The 27,772-nt window shown below is 40.7% G+C and overlaps 1 protein-coding gene, 1 non-coding gene and 1 pseudogene across 5 annotated transcripts in view; 1 reads left to right on the top strand and 2 right to left on the bottom strand.

Annotated features, from left to right (window-relative positions):
- TM9SF4 (transmembrane 9 superfamily member 4) overlaps nucleotides 1–27,772 on the bottom strand; it is a 53,016-nt gene that overhangs the window by 22,388 nt on the left and 2,856 nt on the right. For 2 of the 4 annotated variants that reach the window (XM_070420120.1, XM_070420118.1), the window contains exons 2-3: nucleotides 4,544–4,657; nucleotides 2,329–2,428 (exon numbers count right to left, since the gene is read on the bottom strand). In XM_070420120.1, coding sequence (XP_070276221.1) covers nucleotides 2,329–2,428; nucleotides 4,544–4,657 — 214 coding nt within the window. Of the gene's footprint in view, nucleotides 1–2,328; nucleotides 2,429–4,543; nucleotides 4,658–5,055; nucleotides 5,077–27,772 lie in introns of those variants that run through there. The other 2 variants (XM_070420119.1, XM_070420121.1) reach the window with 2 other exon arrangements.
- LOC139014758 (small nucleolar RNA SNORA5) lies at nucleotides 5,775–5,909 on the bottom strand. The gene has a single exon (XR_011472312.1). It is a non-coding gene; the product is annotated as a small nucleolar RNA SNORA5 (small nucleolar RNA).
- LOC139014809 (U2 spliceosomal RNA) lies at nucleotides 11,744–11,847 on the top strand (annotated as a pseudogene).

Raw genomic sequence — 27,772 nt, 5'->3', positions numbered from 1 at the left:
TTCTATGAATAGGGATAGAGGAAGACTTCATCTGATTCTGTTACAGAAAGATCACTCGGTATGATGGTGGTCTGTCATGCAAGTGAGCAACAATGGCTGGACGAGAGGGTGTGATGAGGATGGAAACAAGTATACAAGATTCAGGAGCTACTAAGGAGGTGAAATCTAGGGGCCTGGTCCTGACTGATACAAGGGATGAGTGAAGAGGGGTGCCTATTAGGAAGACTGAAGTTTCTATAAACAGGTTCTAGGTGGGAAGACAGGAAGCATCGCAAATTTAGACTAAGGGCATTTTTTCAGCTTGTTAGTTTGACTTGATATATCTGGATATAGTCAGATATCCAGACATAAGAATCAGAGGAGAGATCAGGACTGATGGAAGCTGTGAGTTGTTGGTATACAAATGACAGGGCCACAAGCTGAGAGAGGAACAGGGTTGTAGTCCAAGTAAGGTGGGTATCACTTCTTGATATTTAGAAATTAAATTTAAACCAAGAGAGAGGACATACTGGTCTGGAATGGCTCATGTGTATTCCTTTTAACTTTTTAAAGCAGGGAGCAGGTAGTCAACCAGGCTAAATGAGCAACACACCATGAATGTCGCTCCTCTAAGAGAGTCTGAGGTTGTACTCCAGTACATCTGCCACACACACACCTTGAGCTGAATCTCTATCAGTGTGAGAATCGTGAGCACAGCTCTCAGACAGCCCCATTGAGCCTTTCTGGAGAAGGCAGCCTGGGACAACAGAAAGAATCTGGCCATAGAGTTTAAAAACTTGGGCTAATATCTCCATTTCTCTATCTACTGACCATATGACACAGAAAATCTTTCAAACCCTAGAAGCTGCTGTTCCCTCTCCTATGAAATAGGGCAATCATATTTGGCTTTGCAGAGTTACTATAGGAATCAACTAAGATAATGTGCAGAGTAAAGTGCTTAAGGATATGGCCAGAGTTCCTGCATTCTGCCGCTTACTAGGTGAGTGACCTGGGGCAAGAGACTTCATCTCCTTGTGCCTCACACCCCTTGATAAGAGGATATAAGAATAGCTGCCTCATAGGGCTGTTGTGAGAATTAACAAGTTAATGCACAGAAGTGCTTAGAAGAGTGCCCAGCTCATAGGGAAACCCCTGTAAGTATTAACAGTGATGATGATGATAATGTAGAGTACAGGGCTTATAATCCGACAGGCATTCAATCAAGGATGTTTTTGCTCCACTCAGTAGGACATTTACTGAATGTCTACTGTGTGTTAGGCACTGGGTCAGAAGTGGTGGAGAGGGGAATGTAAGACATGATCCCTCTGCTCAAAAAGCCCTTAGGCCAGTGGTCGGCAAACTGCGGCTCCTTGAGTGTGGCTCTTCCACAAAATACCACGTGTGGGCGCGCACATACAGTGTGATTGAAACTTCGTGGCCACACTGAAGGGGCCAAAGAGCCGCGGTTTGCTGTCCACGGCCCTAGGCCATGAAGGAAAGCACTACACAAAGGCAGGATGCCTTCATTATGGCAGGATAACTTTTGTACACAGAAGTTTCTATTTTTAGGAGGCAGGACCATTCCCCAGCTTCAAGGGTCCACATTCAATTTAAGATCACCCAGTATCACTCAGAAGTGTGCCCAACTGCAGAGCCTTCAATCTTTCCAGGCCTTAACACTGAGACAGGCACAGAAATGAGTACTAATAGTTGGGTCCTGAATAGATGCCTCCAAATGTCTTTTCCTTTAAGCCTGAAATTCTGCCAAACAGAGATAATTATTTGAATTAGAATAAAACGGCTGCTATTTATGGAACATTTGTGCCAGACATTGCCCTGGTGCCTCACACATTACTTGAGGTGAGTCTTGCACAGCTTAACAAGAACTACAGTGATGTCTCTGCTTCCTTTAGGGCCAGAGTGATCACTTTCTTTTAATTAAAAGTAGAGCAGATTACAGAAGCCCCGAAAGAGAGAGAGAGAGAGGGAGGGAGGGAGGGAGGGGGAGAGGGAGAGAAAAAGGTATGATATTTAGAAATCAAGGGAGAAGCAATCTGAACAGTAGCCGAGGGCTCCAAGTCTGAAGCCTGACTGCATGATTCCAAGCCTAGCTTACCTGCTGATTAACAGTATAACCAGAGGCAAGTCACTTCACTTATAAAGGGAATAAAAATAACAGCTACCGCCTAGAGCTGTTATGAAGATTAACTAAGCTAATATGTATGTAAACAAGGTAGACCGTGTCCAGGACACAGTAAGTGCTACATAAGGGTTAACTGCTATTATCATTATGAAAAGATCTAGGTTCCCATTGGGACAGGCTGACAGCAGGGAGAGAGAAGAACTTACCCAGATTCTCTGCCTTGTAGGTTATTTTTAAGGGCTGGCAGAAGGGCAGTGAGTAGTACTCATAAGGTAACTGGGTTCGAGAGCTTGTGAGCTTCACAGCCTAGTGGGAGAAGAGAGGTCATTATTCCTTAATTCAGACTGTTTCAATAATCCTCCCTGGTAGCCACCATCTTTGGCATACTCGACAGTATTATCTAGAAGGCAAACAAACTGTTACAATGTTCTATATACTCTACTGCCCACAATTCTGAATTATTTCATATTTCATTAAGTTTACTAGATTATATTACAGACTTTGTTTAAAATCACAAATTCAATATTGATATCCTCTGACCCTGGAATTTCACTTCTGGGCATCTTTCCTAAGGAAATAACTCCAAATGACGATAAATCTTCAGGAACAAAGAGGTTTTACTCCTTATTCATAACCATAGTGGTCTCTGCTTCCAGTTTCTTGATCCCATTAAGCTGCTTGTAATTGATGCCCCAAATGAGCATGATGTGTAGCAATTTGAAATGTTGATAATACCTAAAATTTGGTGGCAAACTAAGGGACATGTGCGTGAGAGCAAGTCATGTGGACAGCCCTTTGTGACTTTCTTATCTTCTGCTTCTCCTTTTGAACACTGGGATGCTCAGGACATAATAAAAATGTCATTTTCACACAATCTCACTGCTTGCTTTTGCTCAGAGCAGTAAAGATGTGGTTCATATCAACATGGCAACAAAGCAAGAAATATACATTTATTTTAGAAGCAGAATTTATTGTAACTTTGTAAGTTCTGCTAGTTCTGTTTTATAGGATCATTAAGAATCTGAAGGATGACTCAAAAATTTCAAATACACATTATTTTGTCTATGGGGGACTGATGGAGGTGTGAGAATGCTAAGTATTCTATACTGTAAACACTGCACAGAAAAAAAAGACTAAGAAAAACAAACCAAAGTATTAAGAATGTTTATCTGGGTGATGATAGCGGGGAGTCTGGTTGGGGCGGGGGGGGGCTTGTGCAAGGTTACACCCATTCCCTGGTAGCAGTCTGTATCCAATGACTGGCCCATTGAGGGGTTTGGAGCTGGTTCTCTTGCCTCAATTTGGAACAACTTAGAAGGACCAGCCATTCCAGTTCCAGTGCTTCCCACATGCCTCAGTTGTAGCATAGCTCAACGTTCCCTCTGCCCAGCCCACTTTCCTCACTCCCACCAAATGCTGATCCTGAGAGTCTCCCCAGTACATCTCCTGCACCAAATCTCCACCTTACAGTTTGTTTCCTAGGAAACCAGATCCAAGAAGATCCACCACCAACCCTCAGCCCTGCTTGGGGCTCTGAGAATGCCACCAAGAGTCCACTGTTTTAGAGACATAATCAAGGTGTCAACCTGCCCACTGCCCTTGGTCAACCATTTTTTAAGTGACTCCCTTCCACTCTCCACCCTACCACAGTTGACTGACACTCAGATCAGCATCCAGCCTGAAAATGTGAGGTAGCCCAGTTGGAAAGCCTCTCTCTGGATCCTGACTTAGGGCAATACTTCTCAAATCCTAATTGTTCACATACCAACTTGCCCTATCTACTTACCTCTTATTCTACTATTGCATCTGACTCATTTTTCAGTAAATACATTTAAGAAGCAAACATTATATATCAGTATTAAAAACAGAAAATCGACGACAGCCATGAAACAGAGGTCACAATAGGCTGTGTATGTACAGACGATATAAGTTAGGCAGGAAAAGCTGGTAAGAGAGGAGATGGAGCAGATAAAAGAGGAAGGTAGAGATGTCATAGAAGAGGCAGATTGAGAGAGACAGACACAGGGAAAAATGGAGGGGGAGAGAGAGAGAGAGAGACAGAGTTCCTAACTGGCACTGGTTTTTTGTGTTTTTTTAAAAATATATTTTATTGATTTTTTACGGAGAGGAAGGGAGAGGGATAGAGAGTTAGAAACATCAATGAGAGAAAAACATCGACCAGCTGCCTCCTGCACACTCCCTACTGGGGATGTGCCCGCAACCAAGGTACATGCCCTTGACCGGAATCGAACATGGGACCTTTCAGTCCGCTGGCCGACGCTCTATCCACTGAGCCAAACCGGCCAGGGCCTGGCACTGGTCTTTGTTCTCTGCAACTACAGGAGGGATAAGACGAGCTCACCATGGTCTTCAACCACACTGCCCAGCAGAGAGGCTCCAATGGTCTAGGAACACACTTACCTTGATTTCTACAGGGTCGTTCTGGTGGAAGTTGATTGGCGCGACCCCAGGGACATAGAAGGCTCTTGTTCCACACATGAAGGAGAGAAGCAGCAGGGACCACGGCAACCAAACCTGCTTGGAAAAAGAGAGGCCTAGATTGGAATGAGGGAAAGAAGTGAACATCTCTCTGGGGCAGACCAAGTCATAGTAGGTTTATATCTACTTTAACTGACCCAGTCCCGTCCCCACTCTGGGAAGCCTGAGATGCTACCTCTTACATGCCCCCAAGAGTACTACAAGGAATCAATTTTGCACTTCCAAAAACGAGCAATAAAATAAATGAAGTAATAATTAACATGGGCAAAAGGGAAGACTAATACAGGAGCTACATTTCCCCACTTCTGGATCAATATTCTTTTTTAAAAATATGTTTTTAATTTATTTTAGAGAGGGAGGAAGGGAGAAAGGGAGAGAGAGAGAGAAACATAGATGTGAAAGAAAAGCACTGATTGGCTGCCTCCCATTTGTACCTTGACCTGGATGGAACTCGCAATCTGGCACGTGCCCTGACTGGGAATTGAACTGGTGACATTTCGGTGCACAGGATGACATCCAACCAACTGAGCCACATCGGCCAGGGCTGGATCAATGTTCTTTTAACCATTTTATATTATATCACTCTCCTGTAGAGCTAGCAGGGAATAAAGCTCCAGTGTTCCATTAATTCCTATTTCTCTATATAGTAACAGGCTCACTTTGTCAGGACGCTCCTCCGATACCAACATATTTTCCTATAAGCCTTCTTCAAAGTTGTACTGACCTCATCACCTCCCTCTCTCCTCCTTCTCAGCTCTTGCTACACTGGCCTTCTTGTCTCCTGACAGCAAGCCCTTCTCCACACCTCAGGGCATCACCTTTACTGTTCCCTCTGACAGAATGCCCTTCCCACAGATATCTGCATGGCTCGTCTCATTCCTATTTCCAGTGCCTGGCACAAAGTAGGCACTCAGTAAATAATCTGCATGCAGGATAGTCATCATCTGGGAATCAAAGGCAAGAAAGATCAATTACTGGTCTCGGTCTCAAGAAATTCATCCCATCAAAGCATGGCTTTCCCTTCACTAATACCATCCTTTTCTCCCTTAAGGAACTAGAGCTTCATGATACTCTCTCTGCATGGTCTGAACAAGGAACTCTTGTCATCTATACCTCGATCACCAACTCAATATTTCTTTTTATTTATTTTTCTTGGTGTCTGTAACCAAATTTATCCCTGAGGCCCAGCAAAGGGGATCAGGGCCCATGAGTCACAGTGTTTCTATGGCAGCCTTTTGGGCCAGTGTCTGCCATGGATGGGGCAGGCACCGAATTTGACATGGCTGCAGGCCAACTCAATCTTGGTTTTGCATTTGCCTTCTCTCTCCACCCCTTTAACGCAGCAGCATTTCAGACCTTCATTTCAGACATTGGCCACAGCCTCCTGATCATCTTGCCTTGGCAGCTGCTCCACCCTTCAAGTTACGCTCCCCTCCCCGATGCTGGTTATTCTTTCTGAAACTTAGGAATCAGAATCACTCAGAAGATTTGCCAAACATTTAGGCTGGCCTGCATTTTCACCAGGAGTACAATGGTAGAAAAAATGGCTTTAAAAGTTTAAGTTTTGCCCTGGCTGGTTTGGTTGAGTGGATAGAGTGTTTGCCTGCGGATTGAAGGATTCTGGGTTTGGTTCTGGTCAAGGGCACATGCCCGGGTTGCCAACTCGATCCCCAGTGGAAAGAGTGCGGGAGGCAGCCCATCGGTGATTCTCTCTCATCATTGATGTTTCTATCTCTTTCTCCCTCTCCCCTCTACTCTGAAATAAACAAAAATATGTTTTAAAAATGTTTAAGGTTTTGAGCTCAGTATACTTTTTTACAGATACACAGGTTGATCAAAGTCTTAAAAACAATATATTCACAGAACGTTTTCCCCAGGATTTGTTTTGAACATTTATAAGTATCTGCCAGCTAGTGTTCACTATAAAATATGAAATAATAGTTTGATCCCCAAAACCACAGTGAAAAATGGATAAAAGAGTTGCATCGTATTTCGTAATTAGAAAGTCTGTGGAATTAGGGATGAGAGGAGGAAAATCTTTAAAGGAAATGGCAAAACTAGAAGGTAGAAAATTGCCTAACAGGGCAGGATTCTGAATAGAAAGACAGTACTCCCCACCCCCATCCCTCCCTCCATCCCCTTCTTTCATCTTTCTAAATTAATTTAAATTTCCTCTAATGTTAACATTTGACATAATCATGGGTGAATAAGCTTTTAAAAAATAACTACTTTTTAAAAAGTTTTGAAAAAGTAAAACATATAGTAAATAATTAAAACATTACAATGGGTATACCATGAAAAAGAAATTTTCCTCTCACTTCAGCTCCCCAAAGACAACTGCTCTCACCAGTTCCCTGAAAATCCCTCTACAGCTATCCCATATATATATATATATATATATATATATATATATCATACAGATCACACACACACACACACACACACACACATATTTATATAACTGATTTCGGAGAAAAAGAGGGAGAGAGAGAGAGAGAGAAAAACATCAATGATGAGAGAGAATCATTGATCGGCTGCCTTCTGCACATCCCACATTGCAGATCTAGCCTGCAACCTGGGTACGTGTCCTGACCAGGAATGGAACTGTGACCTCCTGGTTCATAGGTTGAAGCTTTGATGCTCAACCACTGAGTCACGCTGGCCTGGTCCTCTACATATATTCTATGCATGCACAGAGTGAAGAGTTTAGTAGTATGAGTTTGCCTTGAATGCAACAACAAACAGAGTTTTAGTCTCTCTTTCTGTGATGACTGTGCGCTGGCTACAGCATCTGATTTCCTCTCGATCAGAGACTTTCTCCATTTGAACAGTTATCGGAAGATTTGGTCCCATCTCTCTGGAACCCTTTACTAGGCCTCACTGGTCAGTCCTTAAAATATGAGTGCTTAGTGTGAGAGAAATAAACCCTGTCCTTTTTTTCCTATAATTCCTTTGTGCTTAAATTCCAGTTCATTAAAACGCAAGGAAGATAAATCCTCGGTTACTAACATAAACTGTCATCCAAAAGTTGTTTAAAAATAAAAAGAACCCTGAATTTTATTAAAAAGATGCAGAAAACAGACAATCATCACACAAAGATACCATCGATAAACCTCAAATCAATTTACTTAGAAGACCAACAGATGAAAAATGGCAAATCTTATCTAATAAAGAGGGAATATGCAAATCGACCATCACCCCACCACATATATGGTGTGCTCACAGTGGAGGGAGGGGGGGTTCCATAACACAAGATGGCTGCACCCACAGCGGAGGCAGAGTTCCCCTAATGAGCCTTAACAAGCAATCAGCAGGGACCTGAGGCTGCACCCCCCCAATCCCTGTGGGGCTTGATGGCGGAACCTCAGGCTGCTCCCCCTGCCCGGCGGGGCTTGACTGGGGACCTCAGGACGTGCCCCCCGCCCCAGCAACCAGGCCAGGGGACCTGAGGCTGAGCCCCCTGCCCAGCAGGGCTTGACAGGAGTGGGACCAGCCAGGTCTGGGTCTCGTATGATTTTGAGACGCACGTGGGTGGGCGGGGACTTAACTCTGGGTCCCATGATGCACCCCAGACTCTGACAGGAGGAAGATTTTAATATACATTTTACTAATTTTCTTACATCTCTGACACTTCTATTATAGAGAAAGGGCAAATAGCAATATTAAAATATTTCCTCTAATCCCCTTTTAATGTGCACCAATTTCATGCACCAGGTCACTAGTATTTCCATAATATGCTAGAATCTTTGCACCAAGATGACACAGTCATGTTAGACATTAAAATGTCACTGTTTTGATATTCCGTATGCTGAAGGGATTATGAACAGGAACACTTCTAGGGGGCAGTTTGGCATTCTATCAAAAGCCCCACAAAAGTGCACTTTTCATGCTGAATTATGGTCACTTAAGTATCTACCATCTCTCCAGCTAATCGCTTGTCTAGCTTTGTTGACAGGGGTACTCAATAAATCCTTATCAAAAAAATTAATAAGCACCAACCAACTTCTGATCTATAAAAATATAAAACCATCCATTCACATAAAGGTTAAATTGTATGGTCCTTTTAAAAAATATATATATTTTATTGATTTTTTACAGAGAGGAAGGGAGAGGGATATAGAGTTAGAAACATTGATGAGAAACATCGGTCAGCTGCCTCCTGCACACCCCCGACTGGGGATGTGCCAGCAACCAAGGTACATGACCTTGACCAGAATCGACCCTGGGACCCTTCAGTCTGCAGGGACGCTCTATCCACCGAGCCAAACTGGTTAGAGCTAGTATGGTCCTTTTTAAAAAATATATACTTTTATTGATTTCAGAGAGGAAGGGAGAGGAAGAGAGAGATAGAAATATCAATGATGACAGAGAATCATTGATCTGCTGCCTCCTGCATGCCCCCTACTGGGGATCAAGCCTGGAACCAGGGCATATTCCCTTGACAGGAATAGAACCCAGGACCTTTCAGTCCACAAGCTGATGTTCTATCCACTGAGACAAACTAGTCAGGGCAATACTATGGTTCTTTTTGTTTCTTAAAGACTTTTATTTTTATTTATTTATTTTTTTAAAATATATTTTATTGATTTTCCACAGAGAAGAAAGGAGAGGGACAGAGAGCCAGAAACATCGATGAGAGAGATTGATCAGCTGCCTCCTACACGCCCCCCAGTGGGGACGTGCCCGCAACCAAGGTACATGCCCTTGACTGGAATCGAACCTGGGACCCCTGAGTCCGCAGGCCGACGCTCCATCCACTGAGCCAAACCGGTTCGGCTTCTTAAAGACTTTTAATTGATTTTTTTCAAAAGATTTTAAATTGATTCTTAGAGAGAGGAAGGGATAGAGAAAGAGAGAGATAGAAACACTGCTTTGCTTTCATTATATTTATTTGTGGATACTTTGTATTTGCATATTTTCTTTTACAGCTGTGATTTAGAGTTTTCTTTTTTTATTTTTAATTGATTTTTAGAGAGGAAGGGAGAGAGAGAGAGAGGAACATTGATGTGAGAGTGAAACACTGACTGGCTGTTTCCTGCATGCCCCCTACTGGGGATTGAGCCAGAACCCCGCATGTACCCTGACCAGAAATCAAACTGGCAACCTTTTGGTTCAGGGGACAACATCCAACCAAACCACACCAGCCAGGGCTGAATACTATGACCCTCGAGAATTTTTTTAATTGTCAAATTTAAGTTCTTGACACTTCCCACTATTCCTCCTGTCTAAGGACCTGGCTTAAGAATCCCTGACGAGCCCTGGCCAGCATGGCTCAATGGTTGAGCATTGACCTATGAACCAGGAGGTCATGGTTCAATTCTGGTCAGAACATATGCCCGTATTGCATTGCGGTCTCCATCCCCAGTGGGGGCGTGCAGGAGGCAGCTGATCGATGATTCTCTCTCATCATTGATGTTTCTATCTCTCTCTTCCTCTCTGAAATTAATAAAAATATATTTTAAAACAAGAATCCCTGAGGATATCTATTACACCTACACCCTATCTGTATGTAAAGAAAAGTGGTTCTCAATGCTGATGCATATTAGAGTAAGCTGGGGAGTAAATGGATTAAATTCCCAATCAAAAGGTGTAGAGTGGCTGATTAAATAAAAAACACCACACACCAAGATCCAGAGATATGCTGTCTACGAGATTCACATTAGAACTATCTATAGACACACACAGGTTGAAAGTGAAAGTACATATAGGAAAAATATTCCATGAAAATGGTAACCCAAAGGAAGCAGAGATGGCTATTTATATTAGACAAAATAAACTTTCAGACAGAAACTGCATCTAGAAACAAAGATCATTATATATATATATATATATATATAGTGACAAAGGGTCAATTCAATGGGAAGATATAACAACTAAAGATATATATGCACCCAACATCAGAGCATCTAAATATATAAAGCAATTATTGACAGATCTGAAGGGAAAAATTGAATGCAATACAACAAGAATAGCAATACAACAAGAAAGCAATACAACAATATCCCATGTACAATAATGTATAGAACATCCACTCAGAAAATCAATAAACGGCTGAATTGGAAAAACACTACAAACTAAATGGACCTAACGGATGTAATATAGAACTTCCCACCCAACAGCAGACTATACATTCAAGTGCATGCAGAACATTCTCCACGTCACAAAAGAAGTCTTAAATTTAAGAAGACTGAAATCATTTCTTTCCTGACCACAATGGAATGATACTAGAAACCAGTAACAGAAAAAAAAGAAAGTCCACAATTATGTGAAAATTAAATAACACACTCTAGAACAGCCATTGAGGTAAAAGAGGAAATCAAAGAAGAATTTTAAAAGTTCCTCAGACAAAGAAAATGAAAATATAACATACCAAAACATATGGAATGCAATAAAAGCAGTATTAATAGGGAAATTTATAGTGATAAGTGCCTACATTCCAAAAATATCTGAAAACAAACAAAAAACACAACCTATCTTTACACCTCAAGGAACTAGAACAAACCAAGCCCAAAGTTAGCAGAAGAAAGGAAATAATAAAGATTAGGGCAGAAATATATAAAAAAGAGAATTTTAAAAATAGAAAAAAAAAATCAACAAAACCGAGTTGGGTTTTTTAAAAAAGATAAACTCAACAAACACTAAGAAACACTAAGGAAAAAACTAGAAGACTGAAATAAATAGTATCAGAACTGAAATAGGAAACATTACAATAGATACCTTGGAAATAAGCAGGATCATAAAGTACTATAATGAATAATTAAATGTAAAAAATTGGATAACCTAGAAGAAACAAATACATTTCTAGAGACACACAACCTACTAAAACTGAATCAAGAAGGAATAGAAAGCCTAAACAGACGAATAAAATATAAGAGATTGAGTCAGTAATCAAAAACCTCCCAACAAAGGAAAGTCCAGGAGCAGATGGTTTCACACAGGTGCAGTTTATTAACACCTTTCGTACTGCTCACGAGTTTTCTCGTGTTTCGCGCCCATGGAAAAAGGAGCAAATCTAGATACTTATGTAAATTTTGTTTGGTCCCTCTTCATAGAGGAAAATGTTTCACGCAGTACCATACGTTAAAAAAGTACTAGGAACTTTAATTGTTTAATTGTTTTTGTATCGCTTCTCGGCCTTTTGGCTAAGATCAAGTGTAGTATCTGTTCTTATCAGTTTAATTGTTTTTGTAAATAAAAATGTTATAATTATTGAAAAACGACACCTAAAGTGCATTATGATGATTTAAATAACATGCAGTTTGCCCGAAAACGTGCGGTCCCTGGCGCATGTCTTAGAGATTTCTATGCAGTACAAAAGGCGTTAAACATTCAAAGAATTAATACCAATCTTTAAACTCTTCCAAAAAACAGAATAGGGAACACTTACAAACTCATTTTGAGGCCAGCATCATCCTGATTCCAAAATCAGACAAAGATACCACAAGAAAACAACATGTCAATATCCTTAATGAATATAGATAGAAAAATCCTATACAATAAAAGGATAATATGTAAATTGACCCTAAGGGGGGGGGGGCAGAGACACGACGACGACGACAACCGGTTGCTATGACATGCACTGACGCTCAATGCAGGAGCTGCCCCCTGGTGGTCAGTGTGCTTCCACAGGGGGAGCACTGCTCAGCCAGAAGCTGGCCAGCGCAGCAGTGGTGGTCGGGCTGCCAGAGAGCTGTCTGACTGCCAGCTTAGGCTTGGTCCTCCGGGGAGTGGGCCTAAGCCGTTAGTTGGACATCCCCTGAGGGGTCCTGGACTGTGAGAGGATGCAGGCTGTGCAGAGGGATCCCGCCCCCCCACCTGAGTGCACGAATTTTAGTGCACCAGGCCTCTGGTCCTCAATAAAATACTAGTAAACCAAATTTAGCAGCACATTAAAAAGATCATACACCAAGATGGAATGGGCTTTATCACTGGGATGTAAGAATGGCTTACCATATGCAAATCAACTAATGTGAGTGATAAACCACATTAAATGAGAGAAAACTCCCCATATGATCATTTCAATAGATACAGAAAAAGCATTTGACAAAGTTCAACATTCATTCATTATTCAAATTCTCAACAACATAGGTCTAAAAGGAACTTACCTCAACACAATAAAGGCCATATATGAAAAGTACACAGTTAACATTATTATTTCTTTTTTAATTGAATTTATTGGGGTGACACTGGTTAATAATATAAACATTAGTATTTCCCCTCCTAAGAAGAAAGATATCAGAACCCCCCCCCCCTTTTATCCCCTTTACCTTATCTGATATGTGATTTGAAGCCAGGGCAGAGGATTACAATCTCCTGGGTTATCAAGCCAATTAAATCTAAGAAGTCACCCCAGTTCGATCTTCTTCTTCTTTTTTTTTAACTTTATTTTCTTTATAATTTAATTGCACATGCATATTTTATTTTTTTATTGATTTTTAGAGAGGAAGGAAGAGGAATAGAGAGATAGAAGCATTGATGACATAGAAACATCATCTGTTCATTGATCAGCTGCCTCCTGCATGCCCCCTCCTGGAGATCAAGCCCCAAATCTGGGCATGTGCCCTTGACCGGAATCCATCCCGGGACCTTTCAGTCCACAGGCTGATGCTCTATCCATAGAGCCAAACTGGCTAGGGCAGTGATGGCGAACCTTTTGAGCTTGGCGTGTCAGTATTTTGAAAAACCCTAACTTAACTCTGGTGCTGTGTCAAATATAGAAATGTTTTGATATTTGCAACCATAGTAAAACAAAGACATATTTTTGATATTTATTTTATATATTTAAATGCCATTTAACAGAAAAATCAACCAAAAAAATGAGTTCGCCTGTCACCTCTGACATGCGTGTCATAGGTTCACCATCACTGGGCTAGGGTCTACCTTCTTTTGCAACTAGAATCCTCCAATCTTAGCAGATAGACACCACCCTTGGGAACTCAGAGGCTCCCTAAGAGGAATAAAAAGCAAATACTCAAAAGACATCAATACACTTTTATTCCAAAGTCTCAAACCAATGGAGCAAGTACACACACACACACACACAAATAAAAAACAAACAAACAAAAAACCAACAGTGAGGATAACTCACCCTGGTGGAAGTCAACACTAAAAAGCAACAGGAAGCCACAGAGTCTCTGAGCACCTACAAAGTACAAGGCACTGTGGCAGACATTTTACAAATACTGATTTGTGCCATCCTCACAATTATAGATACCTGGGAATTTTTGTCATCATTTCAGATGATTGCTAGTTCACTCGAGACCCAAAGATAAATAACTTGCCCAAGATCAGAATGTAGAGAAACAGGTGTGCTCTTTCTTGGCAGGTGAGTTGCATTAAATGATGATGAGCATGCAAGGATGATATTGATAACATCTGCAGCTAATATTTACTGAACACTGACTGTCTAGGTTCTTTTCATGCAATAACCCAATTAATTTTCACAACAATCCTGTGAGGTAGAGACTACTATTCTCATTTCACATATCAGAAAACTGAGGCTCAGAGAGGTGACATAACACTGGCTGAGACAGGACTTGAACCCAGGCAGTCCATGCTCTACCCAGTACAGAAATTAGTTCACTATTTACTGAGCACCTACTATGTGCCAGGCATTATGCCAGCCTCATAGAATGTATGCCCACTAGTTTTCAGCCAGTTGGGGGACAGGTCATCAGCCAATCACAATACTAGGTTCCAGATGCTATGATGGATTAAGAAGCTAAGGACAGTGTATTGGAGAGGGGTGCAGAGAGCTAGCCAAACTGGTAATGAAGAAAATAGACAAAACTGAAATGTAAAAATGTACTAGAAAAAACAGATATGCTTTTTTTAAAATCCAGGAGCTATAAAATAAAAAGGTATGTAGGAAGGAAGAAAATGAAAAAATATAAACACCATAGAAAAAGAAAAAGACAATTTGGATAAAAATATTTACCACACTCCTGAAAAGGACTAATTTCTTCAATATACCGAGAGCTCACACAAAACAATGAAGGACAAATAACCCAAAAGAACATAAATAGGCAGTTTTTAAAAAGTGCTCTCTCTCTAGATATTTATTTTATTAACACAAAAAAGAAGGGAGGTAAAACTATTATTAAAGGACTGCCAACATAAGTTATTAAGTAGAAAAAAGTAAGATGCACAGCAGTATATGAAGAGCATAATCTCATTTGTCTAAATAATTTTTTTAAAGCATGTACTAAAGCCAGAAAAAGACATCACAAGAAAAGGAAACTATAAATGAATATTGTTCATGAACACAGATTTAAAAATCCTTAAAAGAAGATTAGCAAATTAAATCCAACAATATATAAAAAGTGACAAAGTGAGGTTTATCCCAGGAATGCAAGGTTGGCTTAATCCATTAATGTAATCTAGCATATAAATAGAAAAAGGACGAAACCACATAATTATCACAACTGATGCAGAAACAGCACTTGAAAAAATTCAACACACATTTGTAATAAAAAATCAACAAACTAGGAATAGAAAGGACTTCCTCAATCAGAAAAAGGGCAGCTATGAAAAACACAGCCAACATCACACTTGATGGTGAGAGACTGAATGCTTCCCCCTAAGATGAGGAAGAGAACAAGGATGTCCACTCTTGCCATTCTATTCAACATTGCTTATAAATGTGTACTAGAGCAAATAATTAATTAAAGACATCCAGCCGAAACCGGTTTGGCTCGGTGGATGGAGCGTCGGCCTGCGGACTGAGAGGTCCCGGGTTCGATTCCGGTCAAGGGCATGTGCCTGGGTTGTGGGCACATCCCCGGTGGGGGATGTGCAGGAGGCAGCTGATCGATGTTTCTCTCTCATCGATGTTTCTAACTCTCTCTATCTCTCTCCCTTCCTCTCTGTGAAAAATCAATAAAATATATTTAAAAAAAAAAAAAAAAGACATCCGATTAAAAAGAAGAAAAAGTGCTCTCTCTATATATATTTATTTTATTATTATTTTTTATTGGTTTCAGAGAAATTAGAAACATCAATGATGAGAGAGAATCATCAATTGGCTGCCTCCTCCACGCCGCCCACTGGGGATTGAGTCCACAACCTGGGCATGTGCCCTGACCGGGAATCAAACCCTGACCTCCTGGTTCATATGTTGACACTCAATGACTGAGCCACACCACCTAGGCGAAGTAAAAGTGCTTTTATCTGCAGATTACATATATCTAAAAAAGCCTAAGGAATTACTAGAACTAATAAGCTGAGCAAGGCTATAGACTACAAGAGCAACATATAAAAATTAATTGTATTTCTACATAATAACAAACAATAAAAAAATAAAAAACAAGAAAATAGTTCCTTTTATAATAGTTTCAAAAAGAATGAAATATTTAGAAATAAAATTTTTAAAAATATATTTTATTGATTTTTCACAGAGAGGAAGGGAGAGGGATAGAGAGTTAGAAACATCAATCAGCTGCCTCCTGCACACCCTTTAATGGGGATGTGCCCCCAACCAAGGTACATGCCCTTGACCGGAATCGAACCTGGGACCTTTCAGTCTGCAGGCTGATGCTCTATCCACTGAGCCAAACCAGTTAGGGCTAGAAATAAAAAATTTTAAAGTACTTGTATACTGAAAATTACAAAATATTCCGAAGAGAAATGAAAGAGAGACGTCCTACTTTCAAGGATTGGAAGAGTCAATATTGTTAGGATAGCAATTCTCCCCAAACTGATCTGCAATGCAATCCCTATCAAAATCCCAGCCGGCTTTTTTGTAGAAACGGACAAGTTGACTCTAAAATTTATATGTAAATTCAAAGAACCCAGAACTTCGAAAACAACTTTAAAAAAGAACAAAATTTGAGTATTCAAACTTCCCAATTTCTAAGCTTATTATAAAAGTTACTAAGGGCCCAGTGCACGAATTTGTACACCTTGAAAGGAACTGTGGGCCATGAGGCTGCGGTGGGCACAAGGGCAGGTCTTGGCCCATCCTCCATGCCCCCGCCCGGCCCCTCCAGCAGTGGTCCTCACCCTCCCCCCCTCCCCCCACCCTCATCCCCTATCTGCAGGCAGCCTTGCTCCTGCCGCTGCCGCCCTTCCCACATGCTGACAGTGCCAGCCCCACTCACATCCACTGACGGTGCAAAAACGATTGGGGCCGTGTGGAGTGATTGGGGCCAGCGCTGGCCGTGGGTACGAGTGGCAGCTGCCAGCCCCAGTCACCCCTCAGGAGCAGGGGGCAGTGGAGAAGCCCTCAGGAATGATTGGGGCCAGCAGCCGTTGTTCGCACCCACTGATGGCACTGATCAATCAGGACTGGTGCCAGGCGCTGGCAGCGGGTGCGAGCGGGGCCGGCGCTGGCAGCACATGCAAGTGCCAGGCGGGACCGTGGTGTGTGGGAGCAAAGAATTTTCAGGAACCACCAGAGGCTCGCTCCGATGACAGCAACCAGTGCCCCACCTTGGTCTGGCATTCCTGCTCACCTGCTCCAACATCCCGCTGTGGCTGCCACCCGCCATGTTCCGCGTGCACCCCCTGGTGGTCAGCGCACATCATAGCAACTAGTTGTTTCACTGTTTGGTCTATTTGCATATTAGGGTTTTATATAGATAGATAGTAATCAAGACAGTATGGTAAGAATAACCATAAAGATCAAGGGAACAAAATTGAAAGTCCAGAAATAAACCTTTACATGTAAAGTAAATTGACTTTCAACAAAGTTGCCAAGGCAATTCAATAGGGAAAGGATAGTCTTTTAACAAATGGTGCTTGGACAACTAGTAGCCATATGCAAAAGGAACCTCATACCATATACAAAAATTAACTCAAAATGAATCATAGACCTAGATAGAAGAGCTAAAACTATAACATTTCTAGAAGAAAAGCTTAGGAGAAAATATTTGTGACCTTGGGTTAGGTAAAGATGTCTTAGATACACCACCAAAAGCACAAACTACATTTTGAAAATGGATTTTACCAAATTTTAACACTTTACAATTCAAAAGATATTAAGAAAATGAAAGGACACAGATTAGGAGAGGAAAAAAAACACCTTTGTAAATCATATATCTGATAAGGGGACTTGTATCAAGAATATATAAAAAAAACCTCTCACAACTTAGTAATAAGAAGGCTAACAATCCAATTTTAAAATGGGCAAAAGATTTGTACAGACATTTCACCAAAGATATAGGAATGGCTAATAAGCACATAAGATGTTAAGAATCATTTGTCATAAAGGAAATGCAAACCAAAACCACAATGAGGTATCCTGCACACCCTCTAGAATGGCTAACCTCAGAAACACAGACAATAACAAGTGTGAACGAAGATGTGGAGAAACTGAACCCTCACATATCAGTGGGAATGTAAAATGGTATAGCCACTTTGGGAAGTATGGCAGTATCTTTAAAATGTTAGATAGAAATTACCACACTATGCAGCAATTCCAATCTTAGGCATGTATCCAAGAGAGAAGGAAATAAATATATGTCCATACAAAGACTTGTACATGAATGTTCCTAACAGCTTTGATCATAATAGTCCAAAATTAGAAACAATCTGAACACCCATCAATTGGTGAATAGCTAAACAAAATATAGTGTAGTCATAGAATGGAATACTATCTACTTATATAAAAACCCTGGGTGTAACATCACATCCAGAAGCTCGACTAGACTAACCGTAAGGAAGGAAGGGAGTCCTGCAGGGGTCGTCTTGGAACGGCTGCAACCTCCCCCAGCTGTTTCCCTGGAGGGCGAGGTTTCAGGCAGGAACCCGCCCTTGGAGCAGAGGGTGGAAGTACTGAGTCCGGCCTTCAAACCGAACCCTGACAGTAGGGAGGAGGCAGCCCCATTCCTCACAGAATCTGCTGTTGGATAGCTTGCTGTCAGTGGCCTGCCAGCCAGGAACCCCATTCACCTGCACCCCGGACCCTGACAGGAGGAAAGAGGGAGCCCCATTCCTCACAGAATCGACACGTGGCCAACTTGCTGTCAGGGGCCTGCCAGCTAGGAATCCTATTCACCTGCATATCTATATAAAGTTTTAATACATTATATTAGAGGTCGTGGTGGTACTGTTTTACCCACAGCGTCTACAGGAATTGCTGCAAATTTACTTCTCAGTGGAAGCACCTTTCATTCCCAATATAAATTACCAATTCCATTAAATGAAACTTCAATTTCTAGACTCAATATAAAGAGTGAAGTTGCTAAAACTATTAAAAAGGCCCAACTTCTCATTATTGATGAATGCACCATGGCATCCAGACATGCTATAAACACCATAGACAGTTACTAAGAGAAATTATGAGTCTGAATGTTGTATTTGGTGGGAAAGTTCTCCTTCTTGGAGGGGATTTTTGACAATGTCTCAGTATTGTACCGCATGCTATGTGATCGGCCATAGTACAAACAAGTTTAAAGTACTGCAATGTTTGGGGATGTTTCAGAAAGTTGTCTCTTACAACAAATATGAGATCAGAGGATTCTGCTTATAGTGAATGGTTAGTAAAACTTGGAGATGGCAAACTTGATAGCATTTTTCATTTAGGAATGGATATTATTGAAATCCCCTGTGAAATGATTTGTAATAGATCTATTATTGAAGCTACCTTTGGAAATACTATATCTATAGATAATATTAAAAATATATCGAAACGTGCAATTCTTTGTCCAAAAATGAGCATGTTAAAAAATTAAATGAAGAAATTCTGGATATACTCGTTGGAGATTTTCACACATATTTGAGTGATGGTTCCATTGATTCCACAGATGATGATGAAAAGGAAAATTTTCCCATCGAATTTCTTAATAGTATTACTCCTTCGGGAATGCTGTGTCATAAATTAAAATTGAAAGTGGGTGCAATCATCATGCTATTGAGAAATCTCAATAGTAAATGGGGTCTTTGTAATGGTACCAGATTTATTATCAAAAGATTATGACCTAGCCCTAACCGGTTTGGCTCAGTGGATAGAGCGTCGGCCTGCGGACTCAAGGGTCCCAGGTTCGATTCCTGTCAAGGGCATGTGCCTTGGTTGCGGGCACATCCCCGGTGGGGGGCGTGCAGGAGGCAGCTGATTGATGTTTCTTATCTATGTTTCTAACTCTCTATCCCTCTCCCTTCCTCTCTGTAAAAAATCAATAAAATATATATATATATAAAAAAAGATTACGACCTAACATTATCGAAGCTGAAGTATTAACAGGATCTGCAGAGGGAGAGGTTGTTCTGATTCCAAGAGTTAATTTGTCCCCATCTGACACTAGCCTCCTATTTAAATTGATTCGATGACAGTTTCCCGTGATACCAGCATTTGTGATGACTATTAATAAATCACAAGGACAAACTCTAGACAGAGTAGGAATATTCCTACCTGAACCCGTTTTTGGACATGGTCAGTTATTATGTTGCTTTCTCTCAAGTTTGAAGAGCATGTGATGTTACAGTTAAAGTTCTAAATACTTCATCACAAGGGAAATTAGTCAAGCACACTGAAAGTGTTTTCACTCTTAATGTGGTGTACAGGGAGATATTAGAATAAGTTTAATCACTTTATCAGTCATTGTTTGCATCACCGTTGTTTTTATATCATGTTTTTGTTGTTTTTATATCATGCCTCTGTTGTTATATCCTTTTGTTACTGTTTATTAATAAATTTATATATTATTTTCATATACATTTTACTAATTTCCTTTCATCTCTCACACTTCTATTATAGAGAAAGAGCAAATAGCAATATTAAAATATCTCTGCTAATTAATTCCCTTTTAATGTGCACGAATTTCGTGCACTGGGCTACTAGTTCAGCAATAAAAAGGAGTAAACTACCAGCCTGGCTGGTTTTGCTCAGTGGATAGAGTTTGACCTGAGGAATGAAGGGTCCCAGGTTCGATTCCAGTCAAGAGCACATGCCTAGGTTGTGGGCTCGATCACCAGTGGGGGGAGTGCAGGAGGCAGCCAATCAATGATTCTCTCTCATCATTGATGTTTCTCTCTCTCCTTCTCCTTTCCTCTATGAAATCAATAAAAATATATTTAAAAACTAAAAATATATTTTAAAACAAAAAGAATCGATTATAAAAGTAAATTTAGATAATATATTTAAAAAGGAGTAAACTCCCAACTCATGTTACAACACGATGACCCTCAAAAACATTATGCTAAGTAAAAGCCAGGTGCAAAGTCTGTATGTTGTATGATTCTACTTATGTGAAATGTCTAGAAAAGGCAAATCTATACACAGAAAGTAGATCAGTGGTTGGCTGGTTGTGGGAACAGAGATTGACTGCAAGTTTTAATCCTTTGACTGTGAGGAAACTGGTTGAGGAGATAATAAAAATGTTCTAAAAGTTTGTGTCATTGTTATGATGGCTGTACAAGTCTACATATTTACTAAAAATCATTGTACTGTAAATTTATGGTATTAAAAATGATACCTTCATAACCCTGAAGGGGAAAAAAAAAAAAAACAGCCAAGAGATGTATAGATGAAACAAGTTTGGCAATATAATGGTAATGGTGAAGTTGAGTAATGGGTTGTGAGGGTTCATCATACCATTTCTTCTACTTTTGTGTATGTTAGAAATTTTTTATAGTAAATTTTTAAAAATAGGCTCTTTTTTTGCATAAAAATGTTCTGGAGAAAAATTTGTAAAGATTTTTTTAAGTTGACTTTTAGAGAGGGAGAGAGAGAGAAACATCAATGTGAGAGCCTACCCTACTCAATACTGTCCCCTCCACTGGGAATTAAGCAGGCAACCCTTGGTGTATGGGTTTACACCCAACCAACTAAGGCACACTGACCAAGGCTGAGAGAAATTTTTTTTTAATCAAAACTATTTTAAATACTAACTTTTTGCCATATACATGAGTCACCCACATTCAAAATAAATACATTTACATTTTAAGGTGAAGGAAATGGGTTGCCTCTGAAAATACTTGGGCAAACACTTCTGAAGATATACAGAAAATGGGAGTTATAAAGTAATAACAATGCAGAGGGGATTCTGTAACCAGGTGTGTGGGTAACCATCCCAGATCAGGAATTCTTAACCTCAGGTAGGGTGTTGCAAAACCCTCTGAGAATCTTATAAAACCTGCAGAGTCTGCTCCCAGGAAACACGCTACAAAATGCAGAATCTGATGTACAATTCCAGAAGGATTACGGACTGAGAAGTTCCTGGTACTAGATACCATTTCAATTTTTGTAATTCTTTTTTTTTTTTTAATGAGTGAAAGCAGTTTTATTACAGAAAAGTTCCCTGGGAGGGGACCCAAGTGGGTTCCCCAACTTTTGTAATTCTTTACCTCTGCAGCCCTGACAGCCTGACTGATGATGTTTAACCCACAGCTCTGTTCTGTAAGGAACTTAGGGAGTAGCAAAGTACCTGCTTCTTGGGAAATTTCATTGCATTTTCCTTTTATTTTTAATTGATCACCACAGGAATTCTCATGTGAGATTCAATCTGAAAAGTCAATTAAGTATTTAAGCAAACATCTTCTGTATGTTCAGAGTCCTGAAAAGAGCGGGAATCCTAAGAGATGTGAACCAGCCAATTCAATGTTATTTGCTTTATTTGGTTTCCATGTCACGAGATGGCAAAGGTAGCATGTCAAGGAACAAGGTGATGGTAATCTAGAAGCCGTTTGTGCTGTAACCTAACACCTCACCACTAGCAAAGATATGGGTGACCTGAAAAGCTATAGCTTAAGAGACCCAAAAACCAAGGTTTTTGCCTTCCTTATCTATTTTGCTTCTGGGAGGCAGGCATGCAAAAAAACCTCTCCCAAACACTCCAGTGAAGGACTGCTAGGACTAAAGAGTACCCCTCACTCCCCCAAATTTGCAGCACCCAGTTTGAAAGGTGTGAACAATTAACTTCTTTCAAAGAAAATAGGAAGTTTCCCCTGAGAACTGAAAATTATTTCATTCACTCATTTCTCTGTGGCCAGAAGTTAACTTTTCTTTTCTGGAGCCCTCTCTGTCTTGCAATCTTCTTTCCTATCATCTAGCAATACAGTCTGGCCGATTTGAACAGCTTTTCTAGTTCCCATTCCATGCCTTTCCTGCTGCAAAAGCAACACCTTCCTTAACAGTAAGCTAGACTCTTCTTTTTTCTTCTCAAAGATAGTCACCATTTTAAGGTCACTCGGTAATTGCTCCCCAGAATAAGGAGAAAAAACACAAAGAAAAAGGCTTTGGGGTACAGTATGCCAACAGTTAACTGAAATCAATTACCCAATTGGCTAAAGCTCCCTAAGAATTCAACAACACACACAGGATGGTTAATGACAGCTAAAGAACACTGACCAAGCAGCCCCATGGAGCTAAAGAACTCACAGAGAAAAACAACAACAACAAAATCAAACAAACCAGAATCAAATTAGCCATGGGAGACTGAAAATGTAGCCTTTATTTCAGAGCCCACAGACACAGAGTAGCTGTGAACAGATACATAAAAAGACTCAAAACTGTTTCTTGGGGTAGGGAAAAGTCTGCAGCAGGCTGTGGAAATCCAATGAAACAAATGACTACCCTGACCCAGCAACTGACACCACACCTAAACCTTGAGGTCAGAAAGTACAGAAATAAAACTTAAGAAATGCATTGACCTTCCTTCTCTGCCTTGAGTATTTATAAAAGAAACTCTTGGTCCAAGCAACAGGCTTACATGGCTCACCTCTGAAAGACTTCAAATCTTGAAATGGAAAAGCTACAGAAAGCTCTCTTTGTGCTAGGCACTTTCATGTTTCATTTAATCATCACAACGACCCTTTCGAGGAAAGTATTATCCTTACTTTAAAAATAAGGAAACTTCCTAGCAGGGTAGCTCAGTTGGTTAGAGCACTATCCTGATACACCAAGGTTATGGGTTTGAACCCCGGCCAGGGCACATACAAGAATCAACCAATGAATGCATAAATAAGTGGAACAAATCAATGTGTTCTCTCTCTCTCTCTCTCTCTCTCTCTCTCTCTCTCTCCCTCTCTCCTTCCCCCCCTCTCTAAAAATCAATCAATCAATAAAATTGTTTAAAAAGTAAGAAAACTGATTCAATATGGGAAGATGAAAAAGTTCTGAAGCTGGATGATGGTGATGGTTGCACAGCAGTTGAAGGTACTTAATGGCATTGAACTGTACACACAAAACAGTTAAAATGGTAAATTTTATGTGATGTATATTTTACAATTAAAAAATGTTCGTTTTTTTTTAAAAAAGGTAACTGAGGTTTAAAGAAGCGAAGTTCGCCAAAGTCATAAAGTCAATCAGACTGTCAAATTCTAGCCCAGGTCCTAGACCAAGCCTTAGTCTCCTCTGTAAAATGGAGTTTTGTAAGGATTAGATTAAATAATGAATGGGGGGCCGAAACCGGTTTGGCTCAGTGGATAGAGCGTCGGCCTGCTGACTGAAGGGTCCCAGGTTCGATTCTGGTCAAGGGCATGTACCTGGGTTGCGGGCAATCCCCAGTGGGAGATGTGCAGGAGGCAGCTGGTCGATGTTTCTAACTCTATCTCTCTCCCTTCCTCTCTGTGAAAAATCAATAAAATATATTAAAAAAAAAAATGAATGGGGATATAGCGAATTAACAGACATGTATTATGTGAGTAGAAAGTTTTCCCTAGAAGTCAGGTAACGGGATTACCACAAACTTTTAATAGCCTGTGAATCAGAATGTCAGAGTAGGAAAAACTTCATATAAAGACCAAGCATTAAGTCCAAACCTTAATTTCACAGGACATTTGGGGGTTGCAAATTTAACCACTTAGAAGGGTCATAGAAGTGACCTAAATGGTGAAGCTGCTCAGGAGTAAGACGACAGAATTGAGAAAATGATAAACTGGGACCTGCATGGGGAATGCTCCTGATAGGGAATTTCGGCCCAAATTTTCAAGAGAAATGAAAATCGAGAATTGTGAAATCTCCCAATCATTAAACATTGACAACTAACTTGAAAAATATTAAATACTATGCCAGCATACCCAACTCCCCCAGGTAAGTCCATGTGAAGATGTGGTCCACAGATTGCCAATTTATAGTGTCTGATCTACTTTAAGTAGAAACCGAGGCCCAAAGATGTTAAGGGCACCCAGACTTTCTTCTAAACAGGTTTAAGAATTCAGTTCCACCCTAGCTGGTTTGGCTCAGTGGATAGAGCCTCGGCCTGCAGACTGAAGGGTCCTGGGTTCGATTCCAGTCAAGGGCACATGCCTGGGTTGGGGGCTCCATCCCCAGGAGTTGGGCATGCGGGAGGCAGTCGATCAATGATTCTCTCTCATTGATTATGTTTCTATCTCTCTCTCCCTCTCTCTTCCTCTCTGAAATTAATAAAATTGTATTTTTAAAATATATATATATATATTTATTTATTTAAAAAAGAAATTCAGTTCCAACTTGCGATTTGATTTTTTTATAAATGTTTTTTTATTAAAGTATAGTTGGTATATAATCTTATCTTGGCTATATTAGTTTCAGGTGCGTAGTGATTCGATATTTTTATACCTTACAATGTGATCACCCCAATCAATAAGTCTAGTAACTGCTAGTAGCACTTAGCATTCCTTCTGAATATAAAACCTTGGGATACCAAACCCTGGGAGGTCTGTCAATTTAATGCTCAGGCATAGGTGAGACATTATGTTAGGAAGGCAGAGAAGGAAGCAATGAAAAGGAATGAAAAAGAAGTCCTTGGTGTCCTTAATCATGCCCCATTTGGGAAACACTAGTGTCAGCAAATGGGTCAGAGATCAAAGCAGGTATGGGGGTGGTAGGTGGCTCCTATCACTGTCTGTGGTCAGATGGCACTGCTCATCTTGGGTCCTTCCCACACTCCAGCCAGTGCCAGAGATCAAAACTCAACCTTCTCCAGCATTCTGTGACCTGCATCTTTAATGCCAAGATCAAAGGGGAACTTTTATTCAAGCTGTAAAAGGGAAACCAAGAGGCAACTTAATGTTATCTCTGCCTCCTCAGTACTTCCTGAGGGGATTAAGGGCACTCCTTTAAAAGGATTCCTCAGAGAAACACATTTGAACCAAGGCCTGGTGTCTGCACCAGCTCCAAGGGCACAGTGGCTCCTGCAGAATATGTGCCAGTGGAGCAACTCAAGATCAGACAGACAACACGACCAAATGACAAGTGCTTGGAAAGACCACAGAAACTATGATCACGGGGGAAAAATCCATCTGATTACAGGTATACCAGAGGTATAGGTGCATGAAATTCATGCACAGGTAAGGTCCCTAGGCCTAGCCAGTGATCAGGGCTAGGGCCTTCCTTCGCTCTGCGCCACCCCCTGGTGGTCAGCGCCCATCATAGTGAGTGATCAAACTCCTGGTCTCCCAGTCGAACTCCCGAGGGGACACTTTGCATATTAGTCTTTTATATATAGAGAGAGAGAGACTGGCAAAAGTCACCTTAAATCCAAGTATTCTAAACCACAAAATTTTCAACCTGGAATTCAGAAAGCATCAAGTCCAAACCCATACGTAGAAACAAACCAATAAAGCCAAAGTGATTTCCACCCAGGCCACACAGTGGATCAGTGGCAGTGTTAGGACTAAGCATAGGCTGCTGACTCCTGTTCTGTGCTCCTTCCTCAATGCCCACCCCACATATGAGGCCCAGAGGAGACAGCAATTTCCCACACATGGGACTGGTGGCAGAGTCTACCCCTCCTGCCCAATTCCACTACTAGATATAAATCCAAGAAAACAGAAACACAAAAACTAGCACACTTATGTTCACAGCAATGTTACTCATAATAGCCAAAAAGTGGAAACAACCCTAATACATATCAATGGATAAATAAAAGGATAAAAAGAATGTGGTCTAGCCATACAATGAAATATTATTTGGCTACAAAAAGAAATAAAATACTGCCTTAGCCAGTTTGGTTCAGTGGATGGAGCGCAGGCTTGCAGACTGAAGGGTCCCGGGTTCGATTCCAGTCAAGGGCACGTACCTCGGTTGCAGGCTCCTCTCTGGGCTGGGGCCCTGGTCAGAGCTCGTGCAGGAGTCAACCAAACGATGTGTTTCTCTCACATCAATGTTTCTCTCTGTCTTTCCCTCTCTCTTCCACTCTCTCTAAATCAGTGGAAAAATATTCTCGGATGAGGATTTAAAAAAAGAGAAATGGAATGAAGTACTAATAAATGCTTCAACATTAATTACCTTTTGAAAACATTATGCTATGTTTTTTTAAAAAGCCAGATACTAGCCCTGACTGGTTTGGCTCAGTGGATAGACTGCCGGCCTGCGGACTGAAGGGTCCCGGGTTTGATTCCCCAATCAAAGGCACATGCCCAGATTGTGGGCTCAATCTTCAGTAGGGGACCTGCAGGAGGCAGCCAATCAATGGTTCTCTCTCATCATTGATGTTTCTATCTCTCTCTCCCTTCCTCTCTGAAATCAATAAAAATATATTTTTTAAAAAGCCAGATACTAAACACCACATATTGTATGATTTCATTTATATAGAATAACCAGAATAGGCAAATCTATACAGACAGAAAGTAAATTAGTGATTGTGGAGAACAGGGGAGGGGTTGTGTGGGAAGTGACTGCTAATGGGGTTTTTTGGGTGATGAAAATGTTCTAGAAGATAGTGGTAAAGGTTGCACAACTTCGTGAATATACTAACAATCACCAAACTGTAGACTTTAAAAGGGCAAATTTTATGGTAAATGAATAATATCCAATAAAAAAGGAAAAAAGATAAAACCCAAAACAGCATGAACAATGATATATGTGAGAGTACACAGAATTTTATTCTCCAAATGGAGGTTTCTAGGCTCCTGAGATACCTACAAATGTACTCAATGGACATTTCACAAGTTCCACCATAATAACGTCCCCAAAAGCAGATTCCATATGCTCAATATTTCTATAAAGAGTGAGATGAGCCTGCCTCTCACCTCAGACCCAGCTAGCACACCTTGGCATCCTGTAACTTTAGAGTCTAAACCAGCCGTGGGCAAACTATGGCCCGCTTGAAATGAATAAAACTAAAAAAAAAAAGACCGTACCCTTTTATGTAATGATGTTTACTTTGAATTTATATTACACAAACACTCCATCCATGCTTTTGTTCCGGCCCTTCGGTCCAGTTTAAGAACCCTTTGTGGCCCTTGAGTCAAAAAGCTTGCCCACCCCTGGCTCTAAACCCAGGGCAGGAG

This window comes from Myotis yumanensis, unplaced genomic scaffold, assembly GCF_028538775.1.
Source record: "Myotis yumanensis isolate MYYU_CA2020_CCGP unplaced genomic scaffold, mMyoYum1.0.hap1 SCAF_7, whole genome shotgun sequence".
Lineage (NCBI taxonomy): Eukaryota > Metazoa > Chordata > Mammalia > Chiroptera > Vespertilionidae > Myotis > Myotis yumanensis.
This window is presented reverse-complemented; position numbering and strand designations above follow the sequence as displayed.